We start from the raw sequence: 17,163 nt of genomic DNA, 5'->3' as shown, positions 1-17,163 counted from the left end.
CTTCTTGTTTCCTCTCCTTTTCTCCTGGCCTCTCCCAAGTGCCTTGATTATCTCTTCCTACTTACTTTCTTGCCCTGAAATCCTGCTTATACCTCCTGCCTAGCCATTGGCCATTCTGCTCTTTATTAAAATAATCACAGCAATATATCATCACACAGTGTACAAATATCCCACAACATCTGCCTTCCTGACTGCTGGTAAGCTCCTCTCTTCTACTGAACTATCTCACCAGATCAGGATTCAGCTCTAGTTAGTGACAATATACCCATAGATCCTGGAGAATAATTCTGGGATTGCCTCAGTTTTTTCTTCTGTCCTGTCAAAAGGCCAACTTTACCATAGATTCCCAATTCTAAAACTCCCTTGTCCTCAAAATAGAGTTGCCATATTATATTTTCCTCATTTACAAACTCACCCGAGCAATGAAAATATCTAAAAACATGAAGTTGGGGCTCAGGTCATCAGGCTTGTGCAACAAGCACATTTATCTGCTAAGACATTTTAATGACTGTTGTTGAGGTTTTTGAGACTCGGTCTCTGTTCTCACATTTGCTATGTAGCTGAAGCTGGTCTTGAACTCCTGACCCTTCTGCATAGGTTATCCCCCCACCCCATATGCCCCCAGAGGGATTCCTAGATAGCCCAGCTTGTCCTAAAACTCAAACTGTTCTTCTTCAGCTTCCTGGTTGCTAGGGTTATATAGGCAGCCCCCACATCACACAAGCTTTTCCATAACTTTTATATAATGGGTTTATAAAACACAGATAATGATATGTTTATTGATCCTAGATAGATCCAAATCCCCACATATACAGAAGAATCACTCCATACAAGGTTAGAAAAATGATTATGTCAATAGATCTTAAGTTCTTTTTTTTTTTTTTTTTTTTGAGGCTAGGTGTCTCTGTAGCTTTGGTGCCTGTCCTTGGAACTAGATCTAGTAATCCAGGCTGGCCTTGAACTCACAGAGATCCACCTGCCTCTGCTGGAATTAAAGGTGTGCACCACCACTGCAGGGCTACTCCATGCATTTTATTAGCCCAGGAATCATTGTAATTGAACAAGTAGCAGTAAAATAATAGATTTATATTCTATGGAAAATACCAGGGCAGTAGGTTTTATCTTTTGCTGTACATTTACTTCTTAATTGGACTGAGAAGTAAATGAAAACTTGCTTTTAAGTGTACTTTAGGAAATATTCCTTTTTAGTCATTGTTTTAATTGCTCACCTTATTCAACATAAGCTCTAGCAAATAATAATAGTAAAAAGCAGGTTCTTTAAATTTTTGTGCTTTCCTTCAATCTTTGCTCACTTGTGGGTCAAAAGTTAATGTTCCAGTTTTATACTTGAATGATACTCTAAAAAGAAGAAATAGGAAGAGACTTAAAACAGATGGTTAAACTTCTAGTTCAGAAGTTGCTTAAGGAAAGTGATCGATCAGCCATCATAGGAAATGCAGATGAGAAGTTGAAGAATTGCGCTTCTACATAACTACTTACTTTCTTGATTACAATTACCTTGAGAAATGTATTCACTGTTGAAATTTCAGACTTTGTTTTTTTCAAAACAGAGTTTCTCTGTAGCTTTGGAGCCTGTCCTGGAACTTGCTCTGTTGATCAGGCTGGCCTTGAACTCATAGATATCTACCTGTCTTTGCCTCTCAAGTGCTAGGATTAAAGGTGTGTGCCATGGCTGCATGGCTAAATTTCAGACTTTTCCAAAAGTGTGGGTAGGAAATTTTGTCAAAACACTTGACCTGAAGTTTAGAATTTTATTTCTTCAGATCTATCTTGATAAAATGGTTGTTCTTATTTATGTAGAGTTTAAAATGTGAAGAACTTCATCTTCATGCAGAAAATCTGTCAAGGCGTGTGTGGGAGTTGCTGATGCTTCTTCCTACATGTCCAAACATGTTGATGGCATTCCAGAATATTTCAGATGAACAGGTGAGCCCACAGTCTTTCTGCTTCCTTGTTCGGTGTTTGTTGTGCATGTGTATGTGGAGGCCAGAGGTCATTGCTGGATTCCCCTGCCATTTTGCCTCCTGGTCCTTCTGATTATCTTGTTAGTGAATTTGTAACTGATTAGGCTAATTGAGCCAAATGTGTCCTGTTTCTGCACTGCCAGTGGTAGGCATGTGATAGATATGCCTGGCTTGGGATCCAAACTCAGATCTTTATGCTTGTGTGGAAAGTATGTTACTGAGCCATGTTACCAACCCCTCTTTTGCTAATATAAAAATGGTATCATTTAAACACTCATTTGTTTTTAAGGTACATAACATACTAAATAAAATGCAAAGGTTATAAAAGTAGGGATTTGCCTTTTTAAAAAAGATTTTATTTTCTGTGTGTATGAGTGTTTTGCCTACATGTATGTCTGTGCACCATATGTTTGCCTGGTGCCTACAGAAACTAGATGAGGGTGATACATCCCCTGAGACTGGAGTTATGGATGGCACTGAGCTGCCATTTGGGTTTCAGGAATTGAATCTGAGACTTCTGCAAGAATAATAAGTGCTCTTAACCAGTGAGCCACCTCTCCAGCTCTGCATTTGCTATTTATTGATGAGGTTTTAAAAAATTATGTTTGTGGTTTAATCCCAGCACTCGGGAGGTAGAGCAGAGGCAGGCAGATCTCTGTGAGTTCAAGGCCAGCCTGGTCTATAAGAGCTAGTTCCAGGACAGGCTCCAAAACTATTGAGAAACCCTGTCTTGAAAAACAAACAAACGAAACAAAACAAAAAAACAAAAAAAAACTAAATAACAACAAAGATTTTCTTTCCTCTGCTAAGTGTTGAGATCCTAAGTGTGTGCATCACTACACCTGACCCAAGATTTTTTTTCAAAGCTACACAAGCAAGGCGTTTCTCTAGGGAAAATCTACTATAATGCTCATGTAATTAATTAAAAAACAAATGGTTTATTGTTTTGCATCACTTATTTGACTTGATATCCCTTTATATGAGTTGAGGACATCTGACATCTCAAATTGCTTGACTATAAAAAAAAATGGTTCTAGAATGTGATTAGTGATTCCTTTAGTAATAGCTTTTTAAAGCTGCATGTTATGCAAACAACATTAATTTATATATTGAGACTAGAAATAGCAATGTTCTAATTTAATTCTTTTTGTATACTTATTTATCTTAACAATTTTAAATGAATAGTTTTGCTTTCAACATGCTGTTAGTACCATTTCTTCTACTTGTCTTCTTAAATGTTTTAAATTATACACAGTGTTGTATTTTATACTAATATTCAGTTCTGAGTTTTGGAACTTTAGAGAATTGTCTTAGGAAGGTGTCTTGATAAATTGTTTTTCTTTTTGTAATTTAAGAGCAATGATGGACTTAATTGGAAAGAACTTCTCAAAATTAAGAGTGCTCATAAGTTGTTATATGCTCTTGAAATTATTGAAGCACTAGGAAAACCCAACAGAAGAATAAGGAGAGAGTCCACGGTAATTACAGTTCCATTGTTCTCATTAAAGGATGCTTTACTCCAGAAGAATTCTAAATCTTATTATTTCACTCTAGATTGATTTTTTTTTTCTTCTGAAATCTCTCTTATTTATGTTTTGCCTTCCTCACAGGGAAGTTACAGTGATCTTTATCCAGATTCCGATGATTCAAGTGAAGATCAAGTGGAAAATAGTAAAAATTCTTGGAGTTGCAAGGTTTGATCATAATTGTTTTGGAAAAGATTGAGAAAGTACTTTTTGGGTTCTATAAATCGTTATTTTAAGGTTAATTTTCAAGATTTATTTTAACTTTCTGTTTTTTGAGTGTTTGCCTGCATATATGTATGTGCACCACTTGCATGCAGTGGAGACTAATTGAGAACTCTCTGGATTCCTTGAATTGGAGTTAAAGATGATTGTGAGCCTTTCTGTAGGAATCGGGGTCCTTTGCAAGAGCAGCAAGTGCTTTTATAATCATTTACCATCTTTCCAGCCTTGTGGGGGAGCTAAATGCGGGAGTGGGGTTGTGTGTGTGTGTGTGTGTGTGTGTGTGTTTCAGAGAGAGAGAGGAATGAGAATGAATAAATAAGCCAAAGGACATCTTGTAGTGTTATCTTCACCCCTCCTTTGAGACATGGTCTCTCATTAGTTTAGAGCTCATCAGTTAGGCTGGACTGATGGACCAGAAAGCCCTAGGTATCCTTTTGTCTCTGCCTTCCCAGTGCTGGCACTGTAAGCACAGCACCATGTTTTTAGGTGGGTTTCACAAATTGGATTTAGTCTTGTGCTTTCAAAGCAAGAATTTCCGTGTCTGAGTTATCTTTGTTTTTAGCCCTGCCTAATTTAGTCTTTACATTGTAGATAAAAAGTTACATTTTACTCTAAATCATAATGTAAAGATTGATTATTTAATGCTTTGTTTCTTCTAATTTTAGCACCAGTGTTTATCCCATTTCACTGTTATCATTGTTTCCTTTCCTCCAACACATATTGGAATACTGTATCAGGACAGCCTAGTATCTGGGCTTAAATGGTTATTGAAATAGTAAAGGCATTCTTATATACTTTTAATAAGACTTTTTACAAATTTTTAAAATATTTTATATAGGAATTATTTTTATCTGGGTGTTGGTGGTGCATGTCTTTAATCCTAGCCCTTGGGAGGCAGAGGCAGGTGGATTTCTGAGTTAAAGGCCATCTTGATTTACAGTGAGTTCTGGGGCCAGGGCTACACTGAGAAACCTGGTCCCAGCCCTTCTCCAAATTTATTTTTATTATTTGTAGACATTGATTTCTATAAAGCACATATTTTCACAAATGCTTTCTAAGTCAACAGAGCAGATTGTCATTCTGTGCAGCTGATATTCCTTATCACCACCCTCACAATTGTTTACAGTTTGTTGCTGCTGGCGGGCTTCAACAGTTACTGGAAATATTTAATTCTGCAATTCTAGAGCCAAAAGAGCAGGAATCATGGACTGTGGTAAGTAAAGACTTTTTCCAGCTAATTATATTTTATTATCTTCTTTCAGTCACTTTTGTTTTATTGGCAAAGTAACTTACTATATACTTGATATAATAAGGTTAAGACATAGTAGAAAATAAAAGATTTGATAGATTGATAATGGATTAAAATTATATAACCAAATGAAGCAAAGAGGGAGTGTTATTTTTGGTTCGAGAGGATGGCTTAGTGACTTAAAGCATTTGCCATGAAAGCCTGATGAACTATTCAATCACTGGCATCAAGGGGTGAAAGAAAAATGACCTCCACAAAGTTGTCTTCTGATCTTTACACGTGATTAGATTTACATCTAATCTCTGCATACACACAGGCACACACCCGTAATAAAAAGATAGCTATGTAATTTTTCAGTTTTTTGCTTTTTACTTTTCTTGAGATGAGGTTTCTTTGTGTAGTCTTGGTTGTCTAGAACTGCTCCAGTAGGCCAGGATGGCCTTGAACTCGGAGATCACCTGCCTCTGCTGAGTGCTGGGATTAAAGACACAGCCATCATCACCTATCCAGCTATATTTTTTAATAGCTTAAAATGAATAGTACTAAATTTAATTACTCAGAAATAATAACAAGTTCACAAGAATTTGTTTGTCTCTTAAGTTTTTAAATCATTTAATATTACTCATATGGTTTTAATGTTTTCCTGCTCTCTTTGGGGTTGTAGTAGTTTGTCTTTTAAATCATGGTTTCTCTATGTGCCCCAGACTGTAACTTACCTGATGCTGGTCTCAAATTCCTGTCTTGGACTCCTGAGTGTACAGATTATAGGTTTGTGGTACCATGGCAAACAGTTGTTTGCTTTTGAAAAATGATTCAGTTCAGGAGTAGTGGTGCATACCAGCACTTGGGAGGCAGACGCTGTCAGATCTTTGAGTTCAAGGCTAGCCTGTTCCATAGAACACGTTCCAGGACTTGCAGGTCTACACAGAGATACCCTGTTTGAAAAAAATAAAATAAAATTGATTAATCAGAGACTGGAGAGATGGCTCAGGGTTGAAGATCACTGTCTGCCCTCCCAGAGAACTTGGACTCAGACTCAGTTCTCAGCGCCCTCATGGCAGCTCACAACTGTTTGTAACTCCAGTTCTCACACAGACAAAATGCAAATACACACACACACACACACGCTTATTTGTTGTAATGGAGATTAAATCTATGCTCTTTTGCATGTACAAGAAGTCTTTTACTACTTACTTTTGTCTGTAGTAAACTGTCTCATTGTTTCAAAATTGTTAGCTTTTCTTATGACCAATTTTGCCTTAGCAACAGAACAGAAAAAGTGTTCTAGACCATATTATTATCTTCCAGTTCGAGACCAGCCCGGTCTACAGAGCTAGTTCCAGGACAGGCTCCAAAGCCACAGAGAAACCCTGTCTTGAAAAACCAATAAAAAAAAAAAAAAAAGAGAAACTGAGAATAATAAACCTTTCCATTTTTATAATAATTAGAAGGTTTTTCAGTTTTTGTAATATTTCACCCAAGTATTGGCCTTCATTAAAAAAAAAAAAACCTTTGGAGGAAAAAAAAGACCATATTAACTTACCACTATTAATTTAAGAAATATTGCTTTAATATTAGCAATAGAAAGTTGCAGTGTTCACAACTTTAATTTTATGCAGTAATGCTCTTCAATCTTTTTAATTAAATATAAAGCAGATCATTTTTATTGGGAGTTCACATGAAGTGTTAACTTGTTTGTAACAAGTCAGCACCAGTTATCTGATGATATTTTGTTCTACTTTGTGCAGTTGATTCTTTCCCTCCACTTTTTTAGGCTCTAGTGACCAGCAACAAACTCAGGTTACTAGGTTTTCATGATAAGTGTTTTTATTCATGTGCTACTTCACTGGTTCCTTCGCTTTCCTTTTAAACTTTGTGTTTCAAATTTAAAAAGTAGTAAACTTTAAAATTAATAAAATTTCATTTTCTCAGTGTTAATGATATTTTGAGCATCTCTTTGTGTGGTCTTTTGTGACCGTGTGTGTGTGTGTGTGTGTGTGTGTGTAGGTATGTGTTTTGTGATTGCACCTGTGAATGTCCCTTTGCCTTTTCAAATACCTTTTCAGTCAGGCAGGAAGACATTTACCAGTTGGGTATTTGTAGTGTTTCCACTGGTAGCTGTTATCAGTATGTTGCTGTGATATTGGCTTGCTGTGGTGTTTATGAATATAATTGCTGGATCCAGTAATAATCATGTTTAGTATTTTAAGAATCAGCTTAGCCGGGCGGTGGTGGCGCACGCCTTTAATCCCAGCACTTGGGAGGCAGAGGTAGGCGGATCTCTGTGAGTTCGAGACCAGCCTGGTCTACAAGAGCTAGTTCCAGGACAGGCTCCAAAGCCACAGAGAAACCCTGTCTCGAAAAACCAAAAAAAAAAAAAAAAAAAAAAAGAATCAGCTTAGCAGGTCTAACATTTATATTCCAACCAGCACTGTATATCCTAGTTTTCTTTCTTTTTTTTTTAAATATTTATTTATTATGTATACAATAGTCTGTGTGTATGACGAAGGCCAGAAGAGGGCACCAGACCTTATTACAGATGGTTGTGAGCCACCTTGTGGTTGCTGGGAATTGAACTCAGGACCTTCGGAAGAGCAGGCAATGCTTTTAACCACTGAGCCATCTCTCCAGCCCCCCTAGTTTTCATACTAAGGTTATTCACTATTTTCACAGCCTAGGTCCTGTGAAGCTAATATGTTGAGTGTTTGTTTATGCTTTTCTAATAACCATTGTGATTTTAAAAGCTTTCTGTGTGTTTATTGGCCATCTTGAACCTCATTTGCATATATGTTGATTCAAGTCTATTGTACCTTTTTATTATTGAGTTTTAAATGTCCATTGTGTATTTTGGATACTGATTTCTTAGCAAACAGGCTGCTTTCTGCCAGCAGCTGAATAACTTTCCCTTTCCTGCTGTGCTATATATCCTAATGCAATCTATCCTAATTTTGGACAAGTCATAAGTCTCTGTGGTGCTCATACTTTTGTGGCATTGTGTAATTATGGTATTGAAGATTGATGATCATTTTCTTGTTTTAATTTGTATTTAAGGCTTTTGTTGATTTCAAGTGAAGTTTTATTTATGCGAGTCATAATTCAGTCATTTTAAGAGAGTTACAGTTTTAGAAGCCTCAGTCCTTATGAAATGCTCAAACCTGCTTAAGAACGCAGAATGCTTTCACCTCCAGAGTTCTGATTGTTTTTTAAATAGTCTGCTTCCAACAAAGCAGCTCTAAGAAACTTAATTTGCTTTCTCTTACCGTATATTAAATTTTGGTTCATAAAAATTTATAATTGGAGCAGTACTTAAGTATTCTTTTACATATGCATGTGTCTTCTCGTAGGCTCCAGTGTACCTGTATGTGGAAGCCAGAGGTTGACCTCACTGTTGCTGTCCACCTTAGTTTTTGAGTCAGGCTCTGTCATTGAACCTTGAGCTCACTATTTCATCTAGTTGGTTGGACAGTGAAACCCTCTGGATCCACTTTACACCCCCCCTCCCCCCAGCTGGGTGTACAATAACATGTCATCACACTTGACTTTATGTTGGATCTGGACTTAGTTTTTCTGGTCTGTACAGGAAACACTCACCTGATTCTTTCTAGCCCTCTATCCAGTTTTTTATAGTTTTCTTTGCTATATTCAGTGCTTGTGGTATTGCATTTGAGTTAGTTTCTGCATGGAAAAGATAAGGTTGAATTTGTATTTATTGATATAAATATCTAATTTTATTAATACCATTTGTTGAAACTAATTTTATTTTTTAATTTGAATTATATTGATAACATTTTGTAGTAGCATGGTATTGTTATTACTCAGGGAAGGATGCATTTTTTTCTGATAGATAGATGTAAGTGTACCCATTGCAACCAGGAGACTACGTGGCCAAGGATTTATTGTAGTGAAATTTCTGAAATTCTGCTGAATATAAGTGATGTTCCGATTAGCTTGTTCAAAGAAAGTGTCTTGTTGCTATTAGATCTTAAAATTCATTGTAAATTTTATGCTTTATACTAATTATTGTACTCAGTGAATATGTATATTAAATCCATATGTGATAAGTGTAAGATTTTTCAGTTGAAGTATCCTTTAGAGTAGTGGGGAATCCCTATGGTCTGAAAATATTAATCCTGTTCTACATAGTTAGTTCAGGTTGGCCATATCTACATAGTGAGACCGTTGTTTCCTGTTATTTTGAAATGCTTTTTTCCTGGCCTGGAACTCACTGTGTAGATCAAGCTCTAGCCTTCAACTCAGAGATGTACCTGCCTCTGCCTTCTAGGTGTGGGGATTAAAGGTGTGCACAACCATGCCTGACCCTTTGTTAGCATTTCTAATATTTTTGAAAAGTGCAGTCGTTGCAGCATATGTTTCCAGAAATCCTGTGGATATCTATTAAGTACATTTTATAATAATTTTCTGGAAAACAAATGTGTCATTTCTAATTTATTATATATATTCTGTTAAGATTTATATTCAAAAAAGAAAATTAAAGTAATACTAGCCATAGCTTTTGAATGCAAAACTTTCTGTAGTGATTACTGTATTTAATTGAGTCCATGGCAAGTGTCTAGAACTTGGAGTGAAAATTGGCTGCAAATCAAAATGAAATGGATTAGCAATTCTAGCCTTGTGAATGTATGTAGGAATTAGCTGCCTATGATGAGAAGACTGTTGGGAGTACTATATGTTCTTTTATCACTCTTTGTTCTTCTTGTTGTTGTTTGTTGGAGTTCTGTTTTGTTGTTGAGACAGGGTTTTTTTTTGTGTGTGTGTGTAACCTTGGCTATCATATAACTAGTTCGGTAGACCAGACTCTTTTGAGGTCTCTTCCAGCCTTTATTCTTGTAGGATTGTAACTAAAGTATACCCATGCTCAGCTGAAAGCTCAATTAACTTATGAACCATTGAATTCAGATACTAATGCCCATTTGCCAATATTATGCTATATACAAAAGAATAATTTTCTGGCGGCTGGAGAGATGGCTCAGTGGTTAAGAGCATTGCCTGCTTTTCCAAAGGTCCTGAGTTCAATTCCCAGCAACCACATGGTGGCTCACAACCATCTGTAAAGAGGTCTGGCGCCCTCTTCTGGCCTTCAAGCATACACACAGACAGAATATTGTATACATAATAAATAAATTTTTTTTTAAAAAAGAATAATTTTCTTTCTGGTGTGTCACATATGGTTTACCCCTCTTAATTAACCAAAGGCTTTGAGTTATAAATTCTAGAGAAATGGTTGAAGAAACCTCTTGGTGATTGAAATAATTCCTATGAAAATTACCTATGAAAATTTCATTTTAAATGCAGAAATTCCTTTGCCATTCACATTTATGAACTCAGTGGGAAGAAGTTTATTGTGAGAGTTTAATTTAGTAATGGAGCATTTTTTAAAGTTTCTTTTTTTTTTTTTTTTTCCCCCGAGACAGGGTTTCTCAGTAGCTTTTGGTTCCTGTCCTGGAACTAGCTCTTGTAGACCAGGCTGGCCTTGAACTCACAGAGATCCACCTGCCTCTGCCTCCCGAGTGCTGGGATTAAAGGCGTGCGCCACCACCGCCCGGCTTAGCCAATTCTTTTTGTCTTTTTATTTCAAAGTTGTATAGTGATCATACTTATCACATGAATGAAAATAGAGAGCTGACATTGTTTTCTCCTTTACAGTGGCAGCTAGATTGTCTTGCTTGCTTGCTGAAATTAATCTGCCAGTTTGCAGTAGATCCATCTGATTTGGATTTAGCTTATCACGATGTCTTTGCATGGTCCGGAATAGCTGAAAGTCATAGGAAAAGAGCCTGGCCCGGAAAATCAAGAAAAGCTACTGGTGATCATGCCAAGAGTCTTCATATACCACGATTAACAGAGGTAATATTCAGAAATCAAAATTAAATTGTCCTAATGAATTCTACTTAAGTTTTAAGAAAGCATATGGTTTAGTTTTTACAAAGAAATATACTAACACATAAATACTGTTATAGATTTTTATACTACTACCCAGCAACTAAAGCAGTGTTAAAATTTAAAATTGCCATGATGTATTGGTAATAATTTTGTTTTTCATAACAGGAATGCATGTTGTGCCATTTTAATAAGTTGTCTAATCTTACACTTACATGTATTACTAGAACTTTGTAGCTTAAATTCGAAGTGTACCAGAGTCCATTCAGAAAAATAAGGAAATCATACTAGGTATTTCAGCACAGGGAATATAATAAAAAGATGGATTTCACAACATATATGTTGAAGTGCTAAAAAAAAAAAATCAAAAAGAGTGCTGAAGAAATTTAGGTAAAGGGGCTGGCGAGATGGCTTAGTGGTTAAGAGCACTGCCTGCTCTCCCGAAGGTCCTGAGTTCAATCCCCAGAAACCACATGGTGGCTCACAACCATCTGTAATGAGGTCTGGTGCCCTCTTCTGGCTAGCTGCATACATAACAAACAAACAAACAAAAGAAATTCAGGTAAAGATCTGTTCACCTCTCCTAGAGCTGGATGGTAGAACATTTTTGGAGTTATTAGAGTCAGAAACTTACCAAAGAAAACCTGTTGAAGTGGATTTAGGCTTCTGAAAAATGGGGTTTTACTCAACTATTTCTTGATTCTCAGAGGATACCAAATAAAAGCTAGTAAAAGGAGTCTTTTAGGTAGTTGGAAGACTGGAGCTGTAGTTAAAAACACTTCTCTTTAGGAAGTCTTTAATTTGATTCAGTACCCCCACCACACAGCTCATAACTGGCTCCAGGGAGAGCTAGTCCACTTCTGTGACTTTTTTGTTTTCCTGCATACATGTGATGTGTGTGTGCACGCGCGTACACACTCACACACAAATTTTTTTTAAAAAGTGAAGCTTTCTGGATAAACACCTGGAGCAAACCTCACAAGAAAAACATGCAAAGCTAAAATCCACTGTGACAGGTCATAGTAGGAATCCAGCTGTCAAGGGAAAACCCTTGCTTGTTATGTCCTAGTTTTAGCATTCTACAGAAAATGTAGAGGATGCTAGATTTAGAAAAATTAAAACACTAGCACATCCTTCATTATAAATAGAGTTCATAGGCCAGGTGTGGTGCTCATCTAGGGTTCTTGCACTCCTGACGAAGAGACAGGCAGGCAGAACTTGGGAGATTAGCCCAGCCAGAGAAGCATAGAGAGATCCTCTCTTTTTTGGGGGATGGGGGAGAGAGGAATGGAGAGAGGAAAGGATATAATTTTGACCATTCTTTGTTCAGGTATTCAGATGTATATCCTTCACCATCTCTGTTTGTTATTGGGAAGTGGAAAGACTAGGATTGCTTTTTAGTGAAATCTCTCCTCATTCTGTCCCCCTTTGAGAGGCACACCTCATTTCATTACCTGTCGAAGAACACAAGAGTAGTGAATTGTTACAGATAGAGGAATTTGGTGGTGAATGTTAAGATTTGGAAAACATTGGTTTTACTGGGAACCTAAAACATGTTTCACTTTTGCAATGTTAGTGGTTAAATTGGAAAATTAATCTTTCCTAGTATTGTAGGTTATTTGTATCTTTTTTTTTTCTTTTTCTTTTTAAAATGTGCATAGGTATTTTGCCATTGTTGTCGGGTTCCCTGGAACTGGAGTTACAGACAGTTGTGAACTGCCATGTGGGGTGCTGGGAATTGAACCCAGGTGCTCTGGAAGAACAGTCAGTGCTCTTAATCCCCGGGCCGTCTTTACAGCCCTATTCGTATTCCTTAGATATGAATGTTTCGTGAATTCTAAATGCATTCCAAAGTATTACATAGTGGAAGATACTACTTGACAACTTCTTTAATGTTTCTGTTATGTATGTTTTTACCAAAAGAAACCTTCCACATTATAATATGGTCAAGTTGACTCTGATATTTTCCATTAACAACTCCTGAATTTCCTTTAAAAAATGATTTCCTTTTATGTGTATCAGTGTTTAACCAACATGTAAGTATGTGCACTACATACTTACCTGGTGACCAAGGAAGCCAGAGAAAGGGTATGGATTCCCCTAAAACTGGAGTTACATACAGTTGTGAGCCTCTGTGTGGGTTCTGGGAACCAAACCTGCATCCCTTTTACAAACTGCAGGTACTTTTAAGCCATCTCTATAGCCTCTCACCAAATAATTTCTATGTTTATTGATAATAGTAATTTACTTTTTGAGATTTGAATACTATAAATGTATGCAAGTATTGATGTAAAATATAGTTAGGGATTTGTTAGAGTGATTTGTTTTTAAAATATATGCAGCTTCATGGCTGTTGAAAGTTGGAACATGTAAATGAAACTTGCATCTAGTCAGATAGGCCTGCCATTTATACCTGTATATCCTTCTTTTTTTCAGAGTATTTTCATTAGATGTTATACAGCTAGGAAACATGTATATATTTATTAATTTTTTTTTTTTTTACCAAAACAACTGTAGCTTAGTATGCGTATCAAAGTCACGAGAAATAAAACTTGCTGGTGCATGAATTTAAAGGAGGTGGGGAAATGAAAGTACTCTTTGTATTTTGCTCTATTCAAAGATTTTTTTTTCTCTTGATGTTTTTATTTTTAAAGGTGTTTCTTGTGCTTGTCCAAGGAACCAGTTTGATTCAGCGACTTATGTCTGTTGCTTATACGTATGATAATCTGGCTCCTAGGTATGCATTTTATGTGTTTTATATGTATGTATATACAGTTATTAAACTTCATTTTTGCACTGGTCTTTGTGGCACACACCTTTGAGTATTCAGGGGGCTGAATCAGGTGGATCCCTATGTATTGGTCTACATACTGAGTTTCATGTCTCAAGAAAGGGAAAAACAAAAATTAAAAATCTTTCATTTGGGGGCCGGGGATATGTCTAAGTGGCTAAATACTTACATGCTTATGCTTGAGAACATTAGCTCAACTACAAGTACCCATATGAATGTCAGGTGCTGTGTATTGCATACTTCTAGCCCTAGAGCTGAATGAGAGGGATAGAAGGATCCCCAGAACTCAGCCAGTCTACTTAACACAGCAAGACCCAACTTTAGTAAAAGAGATACCCTTCTTAAAGATAAGGTAGAGAATAATAGAAGACATTTGACAGCAGCTCCGGCCATGCTTGCATCTATGCCATGAACATTCAAATAGTTCATTTCAAACAAACGTATTTCAGAAAAGTTATTAGGATTTTTAAATGTATTGCCCTACTTTTTACCCAAGTTCTCATATCTTGTTAACATTTGTCAAACTTATGTATTCCTGAGCATTTCTGTGTTTGTAAATTCTAAGGAAGTTTATGAATGTAAGGTCTAGACAGTATGACTATCTAGAAATACTTTGAAATTTTTTCTTAAAATTAAGGATATGTTCTTAATATCTAGATTTGTGTGTGTGTGTACACTAGTGAGTGTTGGGGTCAGCAGAGATCTGAAGAATACGTCTAGTCTCCTGGAGCTGAAATTACAGGTGGTTGTAAGTTGCCTGATTTTCTGTGAAAGAGTACTACCAAGTGCTCTTAACTGCTGAGCCATCTGTCTAACCCTGAGTAAAACCAAATTAATTTATGTAATCCAACATTGGATTTGGAGAGATAACTCAGTGGTTAAGAGTATGTACAGTTATTGTGGAAGACTGGAATTTGATTCCAACATCCACACTTGGATGTTCACAATTGCCTGTAATCTAAGTCCAGGGATATGATAACCTCTTCTGGCTTTCATGAGCATGTGCACACGTGAACATGTATACATACACACACAGATAATTTTTAAGAAATTAAACATTGATATGTTTGATTTTTTTAAAAAAAAAATAGTGCTAGGCATCAGACAAACATTCTACCATAAACCAAATCGTGAAACACTTGACAATATGGGTAAGTTCATGCAGAGGCCACCAAGGTGTTACTGTCTTGCTTTGTTGCTCTCCATCATACTGCTTTGAGACAAAAACTCATCTTTTCAGCCAGGTTGGTTTGTCTACAAATTCTGAAGCTCTGCCTGTCTCTGCCCTCTAATGGCTAGGTGCATCCATGCCTTTCATTTTACTTGTTTACTTGGGATTCAAATTCACATATTCATGCTTGCAAAGCAGCGATGGTTACCCATTGAACCATCTCCCTAGTTCCCTATTATCTTGTTAATTTATTCTTGGTTCAGCATCATGTGAACTATTTTTTGCTGTTAGTTGTCATACTTCTTCCTTTTTTTTTATTTTTTATTTTCATGACAGTTTCTCCGTAGCTTTTTTTGGTTCCTGTCCTGGAACTAGCTCTTGTAGACCATGCTGGCCTCGAACTCACAGAGATCTGCCTGCCTCTGCCTCCCAAGTGCTGGGATTAAAGGCGTGCGCCACCCCCGCCCAATTTCCTTTTTCTTAAGTGGAGATACGTTTCTAACCTTTTCTTTATAGTATTGATATTTTAGTAGTACAGGCCATTCTTCTTTTCCCCTCCCTCCCTCCCTCCCTCCCTCCCTCCCTCCCTCCCTCCCTCCCTCCCTCCCTCCCATCTTTTTAGTTTAGTTTTTTTTTTTTTTTGAGAAAGGGTTTCTCTGTAACAGCTGTGGCTGTCCTGGAGCTCACAGCAATTCACCTGCCCCTACCTCTTCCTCCTGAGTGTGGAAGTAAAGGTATGCAGCATCATTGCTTGATATTTTTTATTTTGAAACATGATCTTGTCAGGTCTGCCTGGCCTCTGTCTTGAAATTCTCCTGCCTCAATCTGTAGAGTACTGAGAATCCAACCATGTCCAACCAGGTACAACTCTGCTTGTTTTTGTTTTGTTTTAGAACATTTTAATTTTGGGTCTTTCCTTTTTAGTAGTAATAGTCCAGAAGTGACATATTTTTTCTAGTACATTATGATGATGTCATTTAGTCTATTGATGATGCTAATTTTAAAAGTTAATCTGGTTTGTTCCCATTTTCTTGGCTAAAAATTTCATTTTTAATAAGCTGTCACTGAAGACATTGTGAAGGTATAAGCCTATTACTTTCTATAAAACCATAAAACTTCAGTTGACTTGCACTTTTATTAATTTTTTCTTAGATAATTGTTAATAAAATTTTTGCTAAATGTTGATTTTCCTAATTATTGGTATTACTTCAATGTCTATTGTTGGATAACCCATTGCATAAAGAGAAACGTTTTCTTTGTTATTCATCTAGTTTAATATTAATTTCAATTCATGAATCTGAAATGTTTATTTTGCTGGATGTGGTAGTGCACACCTTTAATCTCAGCACTAAGGAGGCAGAGGCAGGTAGATCTCTGGGTTCAAGGCCAGTCTCACCTATATAGAGTGAGTTCCAGGACAGTCAGAACTGTTACAGAGAGAGACCCTACCTCAAAAAATGAATGAATGAACAAATGAATGAATAATTAAAAAGAAAAAAATCTTGAAATTGTGGGTGTTTGGTTATTTCAACATTTATGTTTCTTTCATGCACGGAACTAGAAATAATGTATATAAGACCACAACAGCTGAAGAGGTGACTTATTAGTTGAGAGTACTAGCTGCTTTGTCATCAGGACATGTGTTCCCATTCAGTACTCACTTATCTGGGCAGCCCACATACACCTGTTTCTTAAGCACTGAGTGGACAGAGATAGGAAGGCCTCTGGAGTGTCTTGACTTCTAGAGGATCTGAACCTTATAGGTCCCACCTCAGAAGAGGAAAGTGACCTCCACACCTGAATAAGCATGCATCATACATGCACATGCATTCTGTCTGTCTGTCTGTCTGTCTGTCTGTCTGTCTGTCTCCCTCCCTCACAAATAAGTGAGCCGTGACACCATTAGGACACAGTCAGTAGGACACGGAACTCAAACAAATATATAAATAAATTCTTTGTGTGTGATTTGAACAAACAATAACATTCTGTTTATTTGGACTACTTTAGAAACTTGGAAAGGCACAAATTTTTTTTTACGGTATTTCAAATAAAGATACGGGTTCATCTGTGTAGTGATGGTGCATTCCCTGTACTGGAAGACAGAGGCAAGTGGATCTCTAAGTTCCAGGACAGCCTGGTCTACACAGAGAAACCCTGTCTCCAAAACACGATACGAAATAGAAATGCGTAGGCTAATATATGGAGACCTAGTTTTATACCTCATATAGTCATATAAATTACGTTAGATGTGAAACTAATTTTTTGTATATTTCATAACATGTTTTATTGGATTGAACTTTGTTGTACACAAAGAATACATT

At 36.7% G+C, this 17,163-nt stretch overlaps 1 protein-coding gene across 3 annotated transcripts in view; it reads left to right on the top strand.

The window, feature by feature from the left end:
* Positions 1-17,163, top strand: part of Usp34 (ubiquitin specific peptidase 34) — a 193,680-nt gene that overhangs the window by 106,360 nt on the left and 70,157 nt on the right. For all 3 annotated transcript variants that reach the window (XM_057771237.1, XM_057771236.1, XM_057771235.1), the window contains 6 exons: positions 1,822-1,947; positions 3,341-3,463; positions 3,596-3,679; positions 4,860-4,946; positions 10,647-10,847; positions 13,535-13,617. In XM_057771237.1, coding sequence (XP_057627220.1) covers positions 1,822-1,947; positions 3,341-3,463; positions 3,596-3,679; positions 4,860-4,946; positions 10,647-10,847; positions 13,535-13,617 — 704 coding nt within the window. The remainder of the gene's footprint in view (positions 1-1,821; positions 1,948-3,340; positions 3,464-3,595; positions 3,680-4,859; positions 4,947-10,646; positions 10,848-13,534; positions 13,618-17,163) is intronic.

The sequence above is a fragment of the Chionomys nivalis genome, chromosome 6, assembly GCF_950005125.1.
Source record: "Chionomys nivalis chromosome 6, mChiNiv1.1, whole genome shotgun sequence".
Taxonomy (NCBI): Eukaryota; Metazoa; Chordata; class Mammalia; order Rodentia; family Cricetidae; genus Chionomys; species Chionomys nivalis.
Note: the sequence above shows the minus strand (reverse complement) of the source record. Positions and strands in the feature narration are given on the sequence as shown.